This window comes from Podarcis liolepis, assembly GCF_965112155.1.
Source record: "Podarcis liolepis genome assembly, chromosome: 2".
NCBI classification, from domain to species: Eukaryota; Metazoa; Chordata; class Lepidosauria; order Squamata; family Lacertidae; genus Podarcis; species Podarcis liolepis.
The window spans coordinates 28,240,354-28,261,907 of NC_139555.1; the positions used below are offsets into that span (position 1 = coordinate 28,240,354).

The 21,554-nt window shown below is 44.9% G+C and overlaps 1 protein-coding gene across 1 annotated transcript; it reads right to left on the reverse strand.

Moving 5' to 3' along the window:
* Positions 1–1,031: 1,031 nt before the first annotated feature.
* Positions 1,032–20,714, reverse strand: BTBD17 (BTB domain containing 17). Its single transcript, XM_083490195.1, has 3 exons — positions 20,591–20,714; positions 4,445–4,721; positions 1,032–3,462 (listed from the first exon to the last, which is right to left on the reverse strand). Exons 1-3 carry the CDS (start codon positions 20,682–20,684, stop codon positions 2,382–2,384), a joined length of 1,452 nt encoding a protein of 483 aa, XP_083346321.1. The 5' UTR covers positions 20,685–20,714; the 3' UTR covers positions 1,032–2,381.
* Between the last annotated feature and the right edge of the window lie 840 nt (positions 20,715–21,554).

A 21,554-nucleotide genomic window follows, 5' to 3' on the forward strand; every position in this document is an offset into this window, starting at 1 on the left:
CCGCCCGCCTGTCCCCCCAAAACAGTACTTCTGTCTTGTCAGGATTCAACCTCAATCTGTTAGCCGCCATCCATCCTCCAACCGCCTCCAGACACTCACACAGGACCTTCACCGCCTTCACTGGACTGCGCAGTTTCCCTCCCAAGCCTCTGCATCTGCTGAAGACGGCCCTGCTCCTCGTCATTGTCCCTCCTCCTGCTTCCTGGCAAAAGGCAGCGTGCAGCCTTCCCGGGCTGCCTTCTCGGGCTCTCCATGTCGGCCAGCACATTTTCCTGCTTGATCGCCACCACCACGCTGGGGATCAGGGCAGTGGGGGAGACAGAAGACATTTTCTATCGCCCCCTCCCTTGTTTTTGAGTTGCTGGGGGAGCGCCGGAGGGATCTTTGCACCACGGCGCCGGATATGCTTAAGACGGCCCTGTCAACACCCTCTCGGTGACTGGTCACACCACCTTGACACGGCGACCAAGGCACCACAGAACAGAATTGTAGAGTTGGAAGGGACTTTCGGGATCATTTAGTCCAAGCCTCTGCAATGCAGGGCTATGCAGCTGTCCCATACGGGGATCGAACCTGCAACCTTGGTGTTACCAGCACCATTCTCTAACCAATTGAAAAGGCCCAGAACCTGCATGCATTCACTGGGAGAGGAAGGAAACATGGGAGACCGGGGCCTTGACTACCCTTGTGTGCGTCAAAATAGTTTTCAGGATTTCAAGAGTTTGAGGGGTGCGAAAGGCTTGGAAGCCCTGCAGATTAGCTGAAGACTGAATTATTATTATTATTATTATTATTATTATTATTATTATTATTATTATTAATTTTTCTATAAAGCCCTTCATTCAAGGACCACAGGGCGGTTTACAACAAGACACTGGGGGAAGGAGAGAGAGGATTGCAGGCTAAGTAAGGGAGTCAATACATGAAAGGGAAGATTGAACAGAAGACAATGAAGACTCCTTCTTTGAGCAGAACACTGCTCAAAAACCATTTTCACCTCAAAAATAACACCACACAGTCACCCCCAGCAATACATTTCCTGATTTTTATTTAGAAATCTATGTAACTGATGAGCTATTCAAAAGGCTGTGGACATTACCTGCAGAGAGAGCACAAGCACCATATTTCCACCTAGCCCATAGTCTGCAACCCAACTCCTCCAGTTGTAAACCAGATTTTGCCCCATTTATTTTACAAACAAATAATTACACTTATTACAGAAAGTTTAGAAAACCAACAGGAAAGCCTTTGTTGCTGTTGTTGTTTTTCTTCTTAAAGGGGAAGGTGCTATTATTTGGGGATAGTACACTGGAATCTGCCTACCTTGGGAAAAAATCATGTGACAAGGGCCAGGAGGCAGAGGTTGAAATGGAGAGAAGGAAGTGTGATGGGTCTGGTCAGTTGGTTCGTATGTATTTAATTCACTAATCGGGGACTCAGAAAATAGGCTCAACTTTCCTACCTGACCAGCAAGACAGCAAAAACCCACTCTATGGCTAGGATATCCAGTCAAAAGCAGCAAGAGATGGGATTCATGTGTCTCTGGTCTGGACTGAGAAAAATAAGGGCGTGGATGTATAATCTACCCTGTATATGAACCAAAGACCATGGTGCCACTTTTAACGCTTAAAACTGTTGTCTGTTTGCAGCTGAAATTCAAAGAACCAAACTCGTTCTTCTAGTATCAAGTCTAGTAGAGGGAATAGTGGGAGGCTGGATGCATTAACAAATAAGGGTGGCTAGAAGAATATTACAGTATTCTAAGGACTTTTTACCTACCAGTGTACTGCTGGGTTTTTGTTTTTTTTGTTTTTTTGTTTTGTCTATATCTCTCAAACTACAACAATTCCACGGGATCACCACTTCATGGGCAAGACATGAAGGCAGATTCTAAACAAGTTAGGAAGTCAAATCTCTTGCTAAGGGGGGTATCTTGGAGAACGATCTAATCAAAAGCACCACTGAGATCCTCCAGTTCTACCTGAGTTCCTTAAGCGTGCAATCCTATTCACATCTACTCAGAAGTAAGTCATTCAGTTCAGTGCAACTGGCTCCCAGGTGAGCACATGTAGGATTGCAGCCTTCAAAGATGGAAGAGAGCTAAACATAAGTATCTGAAAACAGAGATAAGGGAATTCCCCACCCCCAAGACTGTACATGTTTTAATTTCCCATCTTCTTTTCTTTTTTTAAAGTCCCCAGGTTTGTAGCTGCAGACGTTGTTTTCATGCAAGAAGCACCCAGGGCCCACATGCCCAGATTACATGCATAGATTACAAGATGCCAGCCAGTTTTGTACTGGATTAGTTGCTGTTCTTCAGTACAATCCAGTCATTCTCATCCCCTGCCTTGTCTTGTGGTTCCCTATCTTCCGCCGTTCTTCTACTTCTTGATTTTGATCAGAGAATGGTAGACAGGCTTGATGATGATATGCAGGTGCAGAGAGTTGTCGATGAGGTATTCGGAGGTGCGCTTCTGTAAGTCGGCATGCACCAAGAAGTCGGCCACCTCGTCTGTGCTCTGGTGGAAGCTGTAGGCATGTTTGACAAAGACTTTGCCCTGCTGCCTCATGCCTACCAGGATGGTTTTTTGGAAACTGACTCCGGCAAAGTCGGAGCTAGTTGTGGCCGGAGTGATAACCAGGCGGGGGCGGCCGTCCTCGATCCTGATAGACTGAATGGCCCCCGAGACAGAGTCCGAGTAAACGGGACGCAAGCTGACCGGGAGCCAACGTGGGGAGAACAGAACGTTCCAAGTCACGCGCTTGGCAGAGTCGTGGTTGCTGGGCCCCAGCTGAGTCTGGAAACTGGTGCTGCGGTCATCCCTGGCTGGGTTGTTAATCACCCACTGAGAACCCCAGGAGGTGGAGAGGTAGTTTCGGGGCAGGAACATGCTGCAGTTGACGTCGAAGTATTTGGCAAAGTGGATCGGCGAGGCCGAGTGGAACTGGAAGGCCTGGAAGAGCAGGTCTTGCACAGCGTTGTAGTGCTTCAGCATCACCAGAGACTGCTTCTGTAGGTGGAAAAGGTGGCTGGGGGAGATCATAGGGTAACGCAGGGACCTCAGCATCTTCTCCACGACATAGTCCTCGGGCTGGTGTGTGACCACCCACTCCTCGACGGCTGTGTACAGCTCCAACTCGCTCTGCAGAACCAGGTCGGATCGTTCCAGCAACAGCAGCAAGAGATCGACGCTCACCGAGGCCCACTCAGCGCTGCTCATCACAGCTGAGAGGTTCCAGGCCAGGAACTGGAGGCAGCTCTCCTGCAAAGCCTCGTCACCAATTCTCACTGCGTAGTGGTACCAGCCCACCACATGGCCCTGGTTCGACTCACTGGCCAGATGGTTTTTCATGTATTCGGCTACCCCTCTCTGCAAGCTAGAGATGCGGTATTTGCTGGCTAGTCTGTGAAGCGGTATTGCTTGGTGGAGGAGGATGGAGATCTCACCACAGTACAGATATCTAGAGAAGGGACACAATCATCATTCATATTGGTGACATTTCTTCTCTCAACGGTTTTCATGTTTTATTTTTATTGTTAATAGACTGCGTTAGCTACTGAGATGGGTAGTATACAAACGTCTTGGCATTGCATGAGACCACCACCTAGCTGGTTTTAAATTAACTTGGGTGGGGTATAAATAATGGAATTATTATTATTACAGTCAAAACTTGGTTCTCGAATGGCTCTGTTTTCTAACATTTCGGCTCCCGAACGCCAACAACCCAGAAGCGAATGCTTCTGTTTTCGAATGTTTTTCAGAAGTCAAACGGCGTCCGGGGAGTTTTTTTCTTTTACTCCGTTGACTTTGCTGAACGTTTCGGAAGTCAAATGGATTACTTTCAAGGTTTGACTGTATTATTATTAAATAGGGCATCCCTATTTTCATTGGAGAAATGTTGGAGGGTGTGGAGATCAAACATCTCCAACATTTCTGTCTCTTTTTGATCTTGGGAGTCCAGCCTCACTCCCTTTGCTCTCAGCCACAAAAGCCCCATTCTGGTTTCTCCCAGCTTGGCAAATCGGACACACGCCATGCCACAGAACTGAAGGACAGGTTACATTTACAGTAGTCTATTCCATTTCCTGTTCTCTTAGAATACATTTCCCAGCAAGCTGTGTTTCCAGTTGTCTTATTATAGGCAAAAGTGCAGGGGCTGCCAACGTAGATGTTAGATTCCAACTCCTATCAGACTTGGCCAGCATGGCCAATGGTCCAAGAGAGTCCAGCAATATAATGGAAAACATCATGTTGGCTACCCTGCCATATTGCATCCCAGGACTGCATAAAAAGGTTCAGCCAGGTTCTTAGGAGAGAGATGGAAGGAGAGCAGAGGGCAACTCCAGCTCCTCCAGCTGAGAACCAACAGGACCGAGGAATGGGACTCATTCACTCCTTCTTTTAGGGCCACCCAGATGAGGTCAGTGAGCTCAGCCTCTTACCTGATGAACTTTTCAAAAAGGGCTGCACTGTCAGGTGGCTCGTGCAGAGTGATCATGGTCTGGTTGTGCAGGAGGCTCTCGAAGATCTCGCTTTGCAGGCTGAGCATCAACTGGTGGGTGTGGAAGACTTTGATTTCGTCCGAGCCTGCAGTGTGCACCCGCAGGGTGGTATCGCTGGCATTGCCGTTCTGCAGGAGCTCTTGCAACCGCTGCAGCAATGACAGGGAGTGGTTGATGGTGGCCACTGTGGAATCCCCGGTGAGGTCCGCCTTCTGGACTGCAGAGAGTGTGAAACAAAATCAATGAGCAAGAGGCGAGATTTCAGGGCTGGGAAAATGGGGGAAGAATGAAATTCATGGGGGAAGCCCCCAATTGTTTGATTAGTATGTAAAGGATGCTGGATAGGAAACCACTGGGCCATTTGAGAGTAGGCCCCTTGACTCTGGTGTATATTATTATTATTATTATTATTATTATTATTATTATTATTATTATTATTATTATTTCTACCCTGCCCATCTGGCTGGGTTTCCCCAGCCACTCTGGGCAGCTTCCAACAGAACATTAAAAACAGAATAAAACTTCAAACATTAAAAACTGTGGGGAGTGGGCGCCGCTACTAAAAAGGCCCTCTGCCTGGTTCCCTGTAACCTCACTTCTCGCAGTGAGGGAACCACCAGAAGGCCCTCAGAGCTGGACCTCAGTGTCCGGGTTGAACAATGGGGGTGGAGACGCTCCTTCAGGTATACTGGGCTGAGGCCGTTTAGGGCTCTAATGGTCAGCACCAACACTTTGAATTGTGCTCGGAAACGTACTGGGAGCCAATGTAGGTCTTTCAGGACCGGTGTTATATGGTCTCGGCGGCCGCCCCCAGTCACCAGTCTAGCAGCTGCATTTTGGATTAATTGTAGTTTCCGGGTCACCTTCAAAGGTAGCCCCATGTACAGTGTGTTGCAATAGTCCAAGCAGGAGATAACTAGAGCATGCACCACTCTGGTGAGACAGTCTGTAGGCAGGTGGTGCTAATCTGGGATAGTTCATTTTGAGGCGCATTCCTGAAATCCCTTTTTCCCTTTGTGATTCTCTTGGTTTGGTCCTAACACTTTGCACAATGGGAATGCAATAACCAATGGTTTCTAACAAATAAATTTGACTAACTAGCTATCGGATTGAGTTAAAGCTGGCCTCGGGCTCCCCCTTTCTTTCAGCTAAGCCACAAAGAGGAGATCAGAAGCTTTATTTTATTTTATTTTCAATTAATTTTACAAAAAAAAATCCAAACCCAGAACTGGTTTAGGGCCAGGATGTGGATTCTGTGGCCCTCTAGATATCCTAGTGAGGCATCAGGCATAAGCCTGCATTTTATTAATGTTTGATCAGGGCTTGTATATTAAAGAGAGGGCTTAGATTTTCAAATGTTTCATGCCAGGCAGAGAAAACCTTGGCCATTCTCCTAAGACAAGGGGCCCCCCCTTGATTGATAGCAGAAAACAATTCTCAAAGTCGTAAAAGCTGAAAATACAGACTAAGAGCAGGACATTGACCCTACATGTTACAGAAGATAACAAAGGCAGAGATAAATATAATTAGGAATGGGCAAATAGTAAAATGATACCATGGGCCTCTCTTAAACCTTGAGCTGTATTTTCTAAGGCCAGAGGCAAATGGGGAGAAGCATCTAGCTGACAGAAAAAGAGAGCATTTTTAGGAAATCTTCTAAAAACTGTTTCTTTCTTAAACTGAGAGAAAAGGCAACTGGCTTGGCTGGGGAAAAAGAAGCTTCTTCCTATTTTATTTTGAGGCTGGAAAGGAGGGTGAAAGGGGGAGGTGTAAACTAAAGAGCCTTCTTTAAAAACTGTTTTTTTACTGAGTTCCTTCCTTTCTACTTTGAGAAGCTTTATTCTTTTAAAAGGTTACCTATGATAATGTATGAAATATATTAGCTTAAATATATTGGCTTAAATGTAATTATGCAAAGGATTTAACAAATGCTAGAAGAGTTGTATTTATCTTGAAATTAAGTCAGCCACCAGCCCAGCCCTCTTGCCAGACAAGAAGACGCCATCCAAGCAGTCTTGATATATAGCTGTCAGACATTTGTTTAGAAACCTTCAAATGAAGGAGATCTTTCAATGTTGATGTGAAACTCAAGATCCTTGACATATGTTTAAGATAAAAATTTAAGATTAACCATTTGTTTTAGAAGGCAATAGGGCAAGGAGGGCAAGAGGTGAGCTGGTAATTAAGATTCCATGTAAGATATATTATTACTTATTTGTCATTTATATATAGCTCTTTGTCCTCCATATAAGGACAGGAGGATATGGGTGTATCTTTTTGTGATTGGTTCTAGCAATCAGCCAATAGGAAATCCAACCAGGCTGATTGGACAGAGGCAGCCCAAGGAGGAGCAAAGGGGGCTGGATTAAGGGAATATAAGTGCTGGCCATAATGGCAGGAGGCCAGGCCAGAGCTTGGTAACCATATACCACTGTGCCTCTCATTTATTTGTCTGACAAATAAATAATTATTTTAATTTCTCTATTGCTGCGTTGAATATTTCATTCCAGCTAAGCGTTAACCACAAGCAGGGTGCTACATTTTATGGTGCCCTGTGACTCGGATAAGTGGTCTGCTGGAACGCAGCCCCTTCGCTCTACTGAGCAGGGTACAAGAGAGAGGATCTCTAAACTGCTTACCCAAGCGCGCACTGGTAAATTTTTCCAGGGGGAACGCAGAAGTCTCGTCTGTCTGATACCCTGCTCACTGGCGGCGACGGACCGGGGGGAAACGGAACCAACCAAGGGTAAGTGCACAAAGGGATTTTTGGCCCTCCAATTAATTGGGAGGAAGAGAAGTCTTGATCAAACTTCTGCGTCTCAGTAAGTGGGAACTGAGTACGCTAGGTGGTTGGATACATCAGATGGTGATCTGGTGGGGGAAAAGGGAAAGTTGGGAGGTAGTGTGTGGTGAAGTATCCAGCGCATTGTATGTGTGAGAAAGTACAGAGCAATCTGTAGCTGACCTGAGTGTGGAGTGGGTAGTACTTCGGTTCCCAGTGAGGCGACTCCATCTGGGCAAGAAACCCCACAAAGCGTGTGTGTGAGTGACTGAGTGGATACTTCACAGGGCCATACAATGGGAGTTGGGGGTTCAAAAGGGGAAAATACACCTCTTGAATGTATGTTAAATAATTTTAAGAAAGCCTTCTCAGGGGCGTATGGAGTCAAAATGACGCCAGAGCGCCTGAGAACGTTATGTGAATTAGAGTGGCCGAAGCAAAATACTGAATGGCCATCTCAAGGAACCTTTGATATAAATTTAGTAAGCAAACTTTGGTCTAACATCGCCAAAGAAACTGGAGGGTGCCCAGAACAATTTTCATATATAGATTCCTGGCTGAGCACATTAAATAAAAATCCTCCATGGATAAGGGAATGCAAAGTCCAACGATGCAAATTATTGGCTGTAAAAGCCGAAGCTAGGAAAGGAATCTTGCCAAATAAACTCAAACCCATTTTTGAGGGACCAGAGGAAGAGCTGCTTCCACCTCCACCCTATGCTCCACATCGAAGGGAGCCTAATCCAAACACTCCACCAGTTGTAACCCCAAGGCAAGAAAGTGGAATGAATAATGGGGCTGGAGTCACAGAACTTGATTCCTTGATAGATTATGATAAATATCTTCAGGAGGCATTGGAGGCCTATAATGAAGCCCAAGCAGAAGTGGTTATTCCATCTGTGAGTCCCAGTAGAACTCCATCTACAGTCTCTTTTAGTGGAACAACTGATTGCCTACCCCAAACTCCGGTACATCCAAGTCCTAGAGAATTATTACAGAAGTTACAGGGAGACCTTAATCGGTCAGCAAGCAATACAGCCAGGCGTATAAAGCTGCTAAAAGAACGCCTTGGGACAAATACCATCCCCTATGATTTGAGGCCCCTAAAGCAAAGCGAAGAGAAAGATCACGTAGTAGCCCCTCTCAGAAGAGTATTTGATGCACTTGAGGAGCCTGTGCTGGTTAACGGGCAACTCGGACCACGGCCACCTCGAACTTCGACCCTCCAGTACATTCCATTCACAACTACGGATCTGATGAATTGGAAAACACACACCCCATCTTTTGCAGAAAAACCTCAGGCTATGATGGACTTGGTGACTTCAATAATAAATACTCATAGTCCTACTTGGACAGATTGCCGCCAGCTCCTGAATACTCTGTTCACCACTGAGGAAAGGAGAGACATAATTGAAAAGGCACAGATATATTTGCGTGAGCAGGCCAGAGTGGGAAATATTTTTAATATTGACCGTCATCTCCAAGACAACTTTCCCTTGGAAGATCCTAATTGGGATCCAAACAATGCAATTCACCTGGCCAGGCTTACCACCTATCGCCAGACGCTTGTGCAAGGTATCCGCAGGGCATGCCAGAAGCCCACTAATATGTCTAAAGTCTCAGAAGTAGAACAGAAACCAAATGAGAGTCCAGGAGACTTTTTAGAGAGGCTGCAAGAAGCCTATCGTATATGGACTCCTTTTGACCCTGAAGCCCCTGAAAACAGCAGAATGATTACTGCTACATTTGTGGCCCAGTGCGCTTCTGACATTCGTAAGAAAATTCAGAAATCAGAAGGATGGGAAGGGATGCTGATGAGCCAAATTATGGCCATTGCACGCCGAGTTTATCGGAATAGGGATGAGGCTGAGAAACAAGAGAAGAAGAAGTGGCAGAAGGAAAAGATGGTAATGCTGGCCACAGCAGTGAAGCAAGACTACCGCCCCTTAAATGGAGGAAGAGGGCGGGGAAGGAATCCACCACTGGGAAGGAATCAATGTGCAAATTGCAAGAAGGAGGGTCATTGGAAGCGGGAGTGTCCTGAACCCCTGAGGTTGGAAGAAGTACGCCCAGGCCCAGGCCCAGCCCCAGGCTCCGGCCCAAGAAACCAGGGACGGGGACGGGGAATGATCCGAGATGGAAGATATCAGAGACCTGGACAAGGACAGAGTAGAGACAATTTCATTGGACTGGCAGAGGAGGATTTTACCCAAGACTAGGAACGACCGGACTCCATAAAGTTAGGCTTCCAGGAGCCCACGGTCACGATTCAATTAGGAAGCCATTTAATAGACTTTATGATTGATACTGGGGCTGAATACTCAGTACTCCCAGAACTATTGCAGAAAAAGGCATCCAAAAGTGTAGTCATTAAAAGTGCCACTGGTCAGTCAGCTAAGAGGTCTTTCCTCCAACCTTTGGAATGCCAGATTGGGGGACATCGTTTAACCCATCAGTTTTTGTATATACCTGAGTGTCCAATACCTCTCTTAGGTAGAGATATGCTGTCCAAATTGCAGGCCCAAATCACCTTCACTCCTCGAGGTCCAGAAATGAAACTGCCATCAAAGGCAGCAGGAATAATTTCCCTCTCCGTACCTAAGGAACAATCATGGCGCCTAATGTCAGCCCTGCAAGTCCAACCCACATTGGATACAGAGTTAAACAAGCTCCTCCGAACTCTACAGGTGCCACCAGGAGTATGGGCCGAAAATAGCCCACCAGGAATGGCCAAGAATATAGCTCCAATTGTAGTAACCTTAAAACCTATGGCTACCCCTGTATCTGTAAAGCAATATCCTTTACCCCGGCGAGCAGCAGAGGGCATCCAGAAACATTTGGACCGCCTATTAAAATATGGTCTGCTTAAGCCCTGCCAATCAGAATGGAACACACCCCTTTTGCCTGTTCGAAAACCTGGGACAGATGAATACAGGCCAGTGCAGGACTTGAGGCTCGTAAACCAGGCTATCGAGACCTTGCACCCAAATGTACCAAACCCATATACCTTGCTGAGTTTGATCCCACCAGAAGCAACATTTTTTACTGTATTGGACTTGAAAGATGCATTCTTCTGTTGCCGGCTGGCACCACAGAGCCAACCTATATTTGCCTTCCAGTGGGAAGACCCTTTGACAGGAACAAAAGGCCAGCTAACTTGGACGAGATTGCCCCAGGGATTCAAAAATTCCCCAACTTTATTTGGCACTGCCTTGGCGAAGGATCTAACAAGTTACCCCTCAATACCTGGAGAAAAGGTGGTTCTGCAATATGTAGATGACCTTATACTAGCAGCAAAGGATTTTGATACCTGTAAAGAAGGTACAGAGGAACTGCTCCACTTGCTCTGGCAAGCTGGCTACCGAGTTTCCCAGAAAAAGGCACAGTTATGTTTAGAAAAGGTCAAATATTTGGGCTTTGACATCTCACACCAACAACGAGCATTGAGGCCAGAGAGGAAAGAAGCTATTTGCCTTATCAAGGAACCTACCACAAGGAAACAACTCAGAGGATTCCTGGGAACAGCAGGGTTTTGTAGACTATGGATACCTGATTTCAGCAGTCTGGCCAAGCCCTTACATGAAAGCACTCGAGGTGCAGAAAAGGACCCATTCGTATGGGGACCTGAGCAGCAACAAGCCTTTTTAGTTATCAAACAACGACTTATGGAGGCCCCAGCCCTTGGACTGCCTAATTCGGAAAAACCCTTTCAGCTGTATGTACATGAACAGAATGGGATTGCAGCGGCAGTCCTGACCCAGAGATTAGGAAGTTGGAACCGTCCAGTAGCTTATTTGTCAAAACAATTGGACTCAGTAGCAAAAGGATGGCCTCCATGCCTAAGGGCAGTAGCGGCCACTGCAAGCCTTGTCAAAGAAGCTGATAAATTTACCTTCGGCCAGACGATGTATGTGAATGTACCTCATGCTGTTCTGACACTCATGGAATATAAGGGTAGTTATTGGCTAACGAACCCAAGGATGGCTAGGTACCAAGGCCTATTGTGTGAAAATCCCAGGATTCATCTACGAGTAGTGAATATGCTCAATCCAGCGACTTTGCTGCCCCTACCAGAGGTAGATGATGAAGAATCACATGATTGTCTCCAAATAATGGATGAAGTTTATTCCAGTAGACCCGATCTGAAAGATGAACCATTGAAAAATCCAGATGTTGTATATTATACTGATGGTAGCAGTTACCTGCATGAAGGTGCCAGACGAGCAGGATATGCTGTGGTCACCAATGAGGAAGTTGTGGAAGCTGAAGCTTTGCCTGCTGGCACCTCAGCACAAAAAGCTGAACTTATAGGTTTAACTAGAGCTCTGCAATTGGCAGCCGGATGTAAGGCAAACATCTATACTGATTCTAAATATGCCTTCTTAACCCTGCATGCACATGGAGCTCTATGGAAAGAAAGAGGTCTAATAGGAGCCCACGGGAAGGCCTTGAAATATGGACCTGAAGTAGAAATCCTGTTAGAAGCAGTATGGGCTCCAGAACAGATTGCTGTAATGCACTGCAAAGGTCATGGACGAGGAAGGGATCCAATAACCAGAGGAAATCATGCTGCTGACAAAGCAGCCCGAGAGGCAGCCCAAAAGCCTGTGGGAGGATTTATAGCAGCCCTCATACCAGAGGTAGTTCCAGAAGAAGTTAAACCTCACTATACCCCAGAAGAGAGGAAGTGGGCTGAACAGGAAGGAGCAGTTGTGAAGGACGGTTGGATGATCCTGCCAGACAATAGGATTTATGTACCTCATCATCTAGCAGGCACAATTGTAAGAAATTATCATGAATCTACTCACCTTGGCGGTACTGCAACCAGAGAGAGTCTCAGTCGGAAGTTGTATATTATTAACCTATCACAATTAGCAACTTGCATTTCACAGAAATGTGTTCTTTGTGCTAAAAACAATCCCAGGCAGGGACCGGTACAACCTCCTGGAATCCAACATGTGGGATATGTCCCCATGGAAAGCCTAATTGTGGACTTCACAGAGCTGGTCCCTTCTAAGGGATTCAAGTATCTCCTTGTGTTTGTAGATACTCTTACCGGATGGGTTGAAGCTTTTCCCACCCGAACTGAAAAGGCACGAGAAGTAACTAAGAGACTCCTCACTGAATTGATCCCGAGGTTTGGATTACCTAGATGCATTGGAAGTGATAATGGGCCAGCGTTCATTGATCAAGTAGTACAAGAAGTATGTCGAGTCTTACAAGTGAAATGGAGACTGCATGCAGCCTATAGGCCTCAGAGTTCAGGGAAAACTGAAAGAATGAATCGGACTCTGAAAACCCAATTGGCAAAATTAACCCAGGAAACGGGATTGGGATGGGTAGATGTGTTACCCATAACACTGTTTCGTGTTCGGTGTGCACCCACAAAAAGACTTAAGTTGTCACCTTTTGAGCTCCTGTATGGGAGACCGCCCTCCTTTGTTCAGAATATTCCAGCTGATCTTAAACAAATAGGAGACCATGTGACACAGGGACAAGTGCAATCTCTCTCCCGTGTTTTTGTTTCTCTTAACAGGTGGGTCCTCGAGCGCACGCCGTGCAGCATTGCCGAGCCGATTCATCAGTTCCAGGCTGGCGATAGCGTATGGGTGAAAGAGTGGAAACGTGATCCACTTGCACCTAAGTGGCGTGGACCTTACACCGTCTTGCTCTCTACTCCAACAGCGGTGAAGGTAGCTGAGGTGACCCCCTGGATTCATCACTCCCGTTTGAAGAAGTCCGAAGGCAGTTGGACGTGCAAAGGTGACCCCTCTAATCCTCTTAAACTGACTCTCTCCAAAAACCCCTGTATCTAGCCCTACCGGGAACGGGCTAGGTCACGGGCAACATTAGACGACCGGCCTGCTGCAGCCACAACCTGGAAGCTGGCTGACCTGCGCACGCCTGAAGCTTGAGGAGCATCTGAACCAGCGATTGTGAAAGGAAAGATTCTCTTATACAATTAATTGACTGCCCACCCCCCTTGTGGAACAATTATCAGAGATATTACTCATTGGGGATCCTCGGGATATATGTTTTGGTCTTGGTGGTTCCCCATTCCTGTCACTGGGGGAATTATATTGGGACTAATATTTATTTGCTATCACTATAAGGTAATCTTTTGTGGAAGGAATGCATATGCTAGACATCAACATGATTTTATTATTAATCCTGATCCCTTGGGAAGGGGAAGGGTCCTTGAATCTGGCCAAATTGACTAAATATGGATTCCGCCATGACCACAATATGTGGGTAGGTTTAGCTGAAATGGTAGCCAATGTTGCAAATAGGACCAATTGCCTTGTTTGCTCTCTTGGGCCAGATGATTCAGAGGGAGGTATGCCCTTATTACCGATACCATTAGATGCCATTGGTATGGTAAGCGAAATACCACACCAAACAGAATTACAGAATTTCCCCGGATGGAACTCAACTAAACCATTACGAGTTATACCTGTACAAGGGGAATTCTGTGTACATAAATCATCAGATGCAGCTGATTCTACCATGATAGGCTCTTCTCATTGTCACTATACTTGGGATAATATTAAGAATACCTGGGCACACGATACTACCTATCGAACTCGGAATGCCTTGCCCTGTGCACCTCCTTTTATTCATGCATGGAAAGTGGTATGGAACATAACTGTGACAGAAAAAGGCAATCTAACATACTGCACTGTGAACTCTCTACCTCTTCTGATATTTCGCCTTCTGTACTCCACGTACCAAAAACCTCAGACCCGATGGTTGTGGTGGATATGTGGAGAATGGGCATACAAGAAACTCCCCTCCAAATGGAGTGGGACTTGTTTCCTGGGATGGGTATTACCACCAATGTGGATTATGCCTACTAATTTGGCCAAGCGTACACGAAGAAACGCTGATATTTCTCATATAGCAGGAGGAAGTACCCAAAGTTGGAGCGGTACTGATGATTGGCCACCAGAGCGCATTATAGCCTATTATGATCCTGCCTCCTGGAATCCTGGTGAGCTCATACAAGGGGCACGGGATCCTATTTATAATCTAAACAGAATAATTCGATTGCAAGCAGTAGTGGAACTTGTAACCAATGCAACGGCCCAGAGTTTGAGACTTATTGCACAACAGTTGGATGAAAGTAGAGCCGCCATTTTGCAGCTGAAAATGGGAATGGATTATGTACTTGCCAAGCAGGGAGGCCTATGTGGAGTCTTGAACTTGACAGGGAATGCCTGTTGCTTTAACATTTCAGATAATGGTGAGGCAATCCGTGTGTTGGCCACAAAGATGGAGAATATAGCACATGTCCCAGTACAAACATGGGAAGGATGGGATATGGGATGGCTCACCAATTGGTTACCTAATGTCACAGGACTCAAAGGGATACTATTGTCTTGCTTGTTTTTCTTGACAGTAGTGGTAATGGTTTTATGTATGACGCCATGTATCATTTCATGTTTTAGAAGTACAATTAGCAAGATGGTTTCAAATGAAACTCTACCTCATATCATGGCCCTATACAGAGCTTTACCTCAGGAATATGATGAAGGTCAAGCTATCAAGGACACTTGGGACGAAGGTCCTTGAGCTTGAAAGGGGGGAATGAGGCATCAGGCATAAGCCTGCATTTTATTAATGTTTGATCAGGGCTTGTATATTAAAGAGAGGGCTTAGATTTTCAAATGTTTCATGCCAGGCAGAGAAAACCTTGGCCATTCTCCTAAGACAAGGGGCCCCCCCTTGATTGATAGCAGAAAACAATTCTCAAAGTCGTAAAAGCTGAAAATACAGACTAAGAGCAGGACATTGACCCTACATGTTACAGAAGATAACAAAGGCAGAGATAAATATAATTAGGAATGGGCAAATAGTAAAATGATACCATGGGCCTCTCTTAAACCTTGAGCTGTATTTTCTAAGGCCAGAGGCAAATGGGGAGAAGCATCTAGCTGACAGAAAAAGAGAGCATTTTTAGGAAATCTTCTAAAAACTGTTTCTTTCTTAAACTGAGAGAAAAGGCAACTGGCTTGGCTGGGGAAAAAGAAGCTTCTTCCTATTTTATTTTGAGGCTGGAAAGGAGGGTGAAAGGGGGAGGTGTAAACTAAAGAGCCTTCTTTAAAAACTGTTTTTTTACTGAGTTCCTTCCTTTCTACTTTGAGAAGCTTTATTCTTTTAAAAGGTTACCTATGATAATGTATGAAATATATTAGCTTAAATATATTGGCTTAAATGTAATTATGCAAAGGATTTAACAAATGCTAGAAGAGTTGTATTTATCTTGAAATTAAGTCAGCCACCAGCCCAGCCCTCTTGCCAGACAAGAAGACGCCATCCAAGCAGTCTTGATATATAGCTGTCAGACATTTGTTTAGAAACCTTCAAATGAAGGAGATCTTTCAATGTTGATGTGAAACTCAAGATCCTTGACATATGTTTAAGATAAAAATTTAAGATTAACCATTTGTTTTAGAAGGCAATAGGGCAAGGAGGGCAAGAGGTGAGCTGGTAATTAAGATTCCATGTAAGATATATTATTACTTATTTGTCATTTATATATAGCTCTTTGTCCTCCATATAAGGACAGGAGGATATGGGTGTATCTTTTTGTGATTGGTTCTAGCAATCAGCCAATAGGAAATCCAACCAGGCTGATTGGACAGAGGCAGCCCAAGGAGGAGCAAAGGGGGCTGGATTAAGGGAATATAAGTGCTGGCCATAATGGCAGGAGGCCAGGCCAGAGCTTGGTAACCATATACCACTGTGCCTCTCATTTATTTGTCTGACAAATAAATAATTATTTTAATTTCTCTATTGCTGCGTTGAATATTTCATTCCAGCTAAGCGTTAACCACAAGCAGGGTGCTACACTAGGACTCCAACTCCCCTTAACACTAGCCAATAAGGTGGGATCCAACTAGGTTTTACTCATGGTAGACCCATTGAAAGTAACAGACCTAGGATGTATTTGTATAATTTGGAATATTTAATGTGATCTGATTGGATTGTTAAAATGGAAAACTTAATAAAAAATATTATATAAGAAAAGAAAGTAACGGACCTAGGTTAGGGCCTGTCCGTACTTCAGCTTAATGTAGATTGTGGACTCCCTTGTGCTTCCTTTAACGCCCCCTGTCATTGCGGCATTTCCCTCTGACTACAGCTGTCTCACACTTTCTGCTCCCTAAATCCAGAGATTTCCTATGCAATTGGTGTAGCTCACCTATTCAGATTTTCAGAGCACAGGGCATTTTGAAAGAAAAGTGGTCATTGGATCCAAAATGTCTGAGAGCAGGAGAGGATCCTTCTCCCCAAACTGCAGCTTTCAAACTTCATGTCAGACATCTTAGTCTTTTGTGAAGATACACTTGATAGGTTTTCTGGGTTCTCTGAAATTACATAAAGCTCCATGGTATTGGGCAATTATGAATCCACTTTAGCTGCAGCCAGCGATTGATGTTCTGCCCAGGGTGAGTAGAAGAGTCAGTCTCAGTAGGCTGCTGTTCCAGTTGTGACCTTATTTTAAAACAGGGATCACAAAGGCTGTACCAGTGGTATGCTATGCCTTATTATGAACATTTATTAATGTAAATAAAAAAGGGTACTTTTTATCATATGTGGTGGTCATGTAAGATGAAAAAAGACTTCTGGGAAATGATATATAAGGAACTGAAAAAATGTTGAAAATAACTTTTCCTAAGAAACCAGAAGCTTTTAGGTATTATAGGACCAGAGATCCCGAAGGACCAGACGAAACTATTTACAGTAGTACCTTGGGTTACAGATGCTTCAGGTTACAGACACTTCAGGTTACAGACTCCGTTAACCCAGAAATAGTACCTTGGGTTAAGAACTTTGCTGCAGGATAAGAACAGAAATTGTGCGGTGGCGGTGCGGCGGCAGTGGGAGGCCCCATTAGCTAAAGTGGCATCTCAGGTTAAGAACAGTTTCAGGTTAAGAACGGACCTCCAGAACGAATTAAATTCTTAACCCGAGGTACCACTGTAGGTACGAGACCACGGCTGTGCGGACTCTCTTAGCTTGGAAATGGAAAGATGGTACAACTCTGACCAAAGAAGAGTGACAAACAAAATTGATTCACTATGCCGAAATGGCAAAACTTACAGGAAGAATTAGAAATCAGGAAGAGGAGGTCTTTAATAAAGAATGGGGAAAGTTTATAATTTATTTGAAAAGCTATTGTAAACAACTACATACATTGGTAGGATGGACAGAAAACGTGTAGTCAAAATTTGAACTATAGATTCACAAAGGATTTATAAAAATAGAGTTATGATAGAGATGCAGAGGGTAAAATCAGTACATTAAGATCCACCATTGGGGGGGGGTGAAGTCAGAAGGGATTATATGTTTATGTATTTAATTCATTTGTTTGTGTAAAATAGAAAATGCAAAAATAAAATTTATTTTAAAAATATTATTGACATTTACTAAGCAGTTGTAACTATCTAGGGCAGCACAACAGAAAGTATAAACAGCACACCCTTCCTAGGCCTAGTTGCAATCTTAGCGACTCCTAGGATGAGGCCATAATGTGAAATATTTGACAGAGAACCTAGCTGCATGGGCTGTTGCAGGAGAGAAAAATATGGGGTATCATACATGCGATGCTTCTGTACTAGCATACTTCTGAAAAGCTAGTAGCCCAGAATGATCAACTGGTATATTTTCTTGGAAGTATTTAAATGTCTCCTGGAACCCAAAAACCTCACTGGAATATTTGAGGCGATCCGCCAAGGTAAGGGGATCTTACGAGAAGTGAAGCAGGAGTTCTGATGTGAAGTCAGTGTGTGTGTGTGTGTGTGTGTGTGTGTGTGTGTGTGTGTGTGAAAACAGCTTGTTTGCACTTGCTGTACATATTCTTAGTCTTTGATGGACTGCATCAAATATTTCCAAACATTGGAATGAACTATGTTAATAAAAGGACCACTCCAAAATGGCAAAACTGACCGGAAAACTCAGGAACCAAGAAGACAAAAACTTTAAGAAAGAACGGGAAAATTTTCTAATTTATTTAGGAGACCACTGCAAGCAGATGAAAACATTGGCAGAATTTTTTAATAACACTTGTAATGTATCAATCGCTATGGACAATATGGACGCATACAAAATACGGATTACGAAATAATATGCAGTTGAAAATGTTGACAATATGACCCATGGTGGGAAGTCTGGAGATTCAGAGAAATCTCTAAATGTAGATATTTACTTGGTATTGTTATAACTCTACGCTTGTAAAATAAAATAAAAAATCATTTTTTAAAAAAAGGAAATGGAAGGACGGGGTTTCCAAGGTTTTAGTATATGTTTCGTAATTTCTAGCTTCTGGAAATCTCCCAAGGTTTGCAACAGAATAATTAAGGTCAGCAGCCCCTGACTGCCTGACTCCCTAATACTGAAGGTGGTAATTAAAGTCACCCTTCGCCTCGGAGCTTTGACTAATCCCAGCCAGCTCTTGCGGATGTCGGAGTTTTCACTTTACTACTCATGGGAGCTGGAGCTCCGCCAGCAGTTTCACAGCCGTCATTAACTCAATGAAACCGCTGCCGCTGGATGAATTAAATTCTCACGCTGAGCCAAGTTACACTTTTTTGGTCTCCCTAGGGAAAGAAAGCTTAGCTTGTTCACACTCCCCGTATCCTGGCTTGCGTCTCCTGCCCAGTCCAACTTGGGCAGGGATGAAAGGTTAAAATTCAATGGCAAAAGAATCTCTAGCTCTCTCTTAGGACAAAGACACCAGCGGGATGGGGAAGAGCAGCTTAAAGGGGAAGGATCAAATGCAGCTATTGCTATGAAAACATCGCTTTTGTCGAAGCTTCTTGACAAAGAAGAGTGCTTGTGACTCTTTGCTCCGTAGGGAGGCAGACCCGCAGCTGAAACACCGCCCTCCCCACCACTTTAAACTTGAGATGGTCTTTCTCTGTGTGGTCTCCACATCCATTTTTATTTTTTTATTTTTTCTGGTTTGGATTGCTATTTGCACGGGCAACTACTCACTAACGTCCAGTACTTGAGAGAGAAAAATTGGCATGTTTATTTTGCGTTTAAGCAGTTGAAAGGATCGCAGCGTGTTCATGAGGAAATCACTTCCGTGGGGGATGCAAAACTGACTTCCCCCCTTTCCCCACCCCACCCAAAAAAACACCATTAGAACCCATCTATCTGGTTGGTCACAACACACCGTGGTCTCTAATAACGTTCAGAATTTATAAATTCACCCAAGCACAATGGTGAGATTTAGCGACCAGGGCTCCCTCCGAAAGAGGGGCACAGTGAGCCCATGAATTAAGGACAGCTGACATACTAAGTTCCATAATGAATCTGCCTCTTGTGCCACAATCCTGTTCAGCAGGGTACAGAGTTGGGGGTAGGGAAGTATGAAACCCCAACTTTTCCTTTAACTCCTTTGCATCTGCCTAGCCGCTCCTTGTGCCTGCGGTGAAACTGGCCCCCATATAATATCTTTTTAAATCCATGTCTTATCCAGCGGATTAGCTTCTTCCAGAAACACAAGCGGCACAGTTAAACCAAGCTGAGTCGAGGATTGGAAATGAGAGACACACAGCCTTTCGCCTTGAAGGGTCAGTTTGACATCCAGCATCGAGAGAAGATGCTGGAAGTTACTGTTGGTAACATATATCCTTCTTTTCCCTTACAATTATGATCAAAGTGGCTTTTGGTAAGAGTGCGGCTGGGTATAAATTCCTCTTTAGCATGCAGTCCAGTTTTTCTATAACTCGGGATTCTCTGCCAATGGGTGTTGTAGAGAACCAGACAGGCCGAATCTTCAAGGTCAAGGTTTCATTGAGCGCTAGCTGGGCGCAGCCTGTTCAATATATGCAGGATTAAGCAAGACCCGTTAGGTCTTGCAGGGTGGTCTAAGAACTAGAGAATAAGCCCATGACTTGGGAAACCTGGCATCTATTCCAAAGCCAAACACCTTGTATAACCTTGGGAAAACCATTCACGTACCTGGAGTTCAGTAGAATGGAATAATTTGCTCTCGAACCCTGTCTCAACCCTGGGATGTTAAAGCCAGGGAGTGGCCGGAGCCTTAAATTCCCTGCTGCTCAATTCTCATCGGGTCCAATGAAGAATACATTGGTGATACAGTTTGGTTAAAGTGCACCTTAAAAGTGTCTTCACTGGTGCTAAAGTTCTGCAACATGCCCCACTTTCTGAGGCTCTGAGCCACACTCTATGCAGTGTAAAATGAATGAATAAATTCACAGTTCCTCCTGCCGCCTCAGCCCAACCTGCTCACCTAGCAAAGCTCTTTCCCAGCAGCCCTTCCTCCTTACCTGCTTGGACAGCCAGGCACAGCAGTGACAGTGCAGCGAAAGAGCTGGTCCATCGCCTCGGTGCGGCCTGCTGGACCCCTATCCCTTTAGCCATAGCTGCTTCCTTAAGCGTGTCCGCAGAGGGAATAAGCCCTCGACTGAGCGTACTAATGTGTCTGACTCTTTATGTAGGACACTGACTCTCCCAGCCCCGCTTGCCATTGATTGGTGGAAAACTAGTAACAGCTGTTACCAAGGAAACCACTTAAGATTGTGAATTGATGCCTGTTGGACATTGTGGGACTCCCTGGGCGGTTGGCCGAGCCTCCCTGGGACAGCAAGACTACCTGGAGCCTTCAGCATGCCGGAAGTTGCACAAAGAACACTCACCTTACAGCTGTTTTCTTTTTGGCCATAGTTGTTTCTTAACTTCAGAGCATCTGATTGCAAAACAGTGGTGCGCTGGTGCCAGTCTGTTAGAGAGACTATCAACCAAGGTGACAAGATAAATATTCGAAATACTTTATTGTCACTTGTACAACTTGTATACAGTGAGATTATATACAGTGAGATTACACGAGTACCCCCCACTCAGCTCTCTTAGTCTTAATTCCCCTCGTTTACTGACACACACACACCAAACCCAAAAGATAGTTGCCCTGTTGTTATCTTTTCATTCAGCAGCCTAACAGCCCACGGATAGAAGCTGTTCTTTACCCTGTTGATGCGACTAATCCTGCTTCTATATCTTCTACCCGAGGGCAGGAGATCAAGAAAGTGCCGGCCAGGGTGTGAATCATCCCTGAGAATTTTCCTCACTCTCCTGAGGCAACGTTCTTCCGCTATTTCATCCAGCGGATTCACGGGACAGCCCATAATATCCCTTCCTCCTCCCAAACTTTTTGAAGGTTGCGTTAGTCCTGCGGGACAAAATAGGCCTTCTTTATACCGCAGGCTTACCATGAGACATGAGGAGTGTTACGAG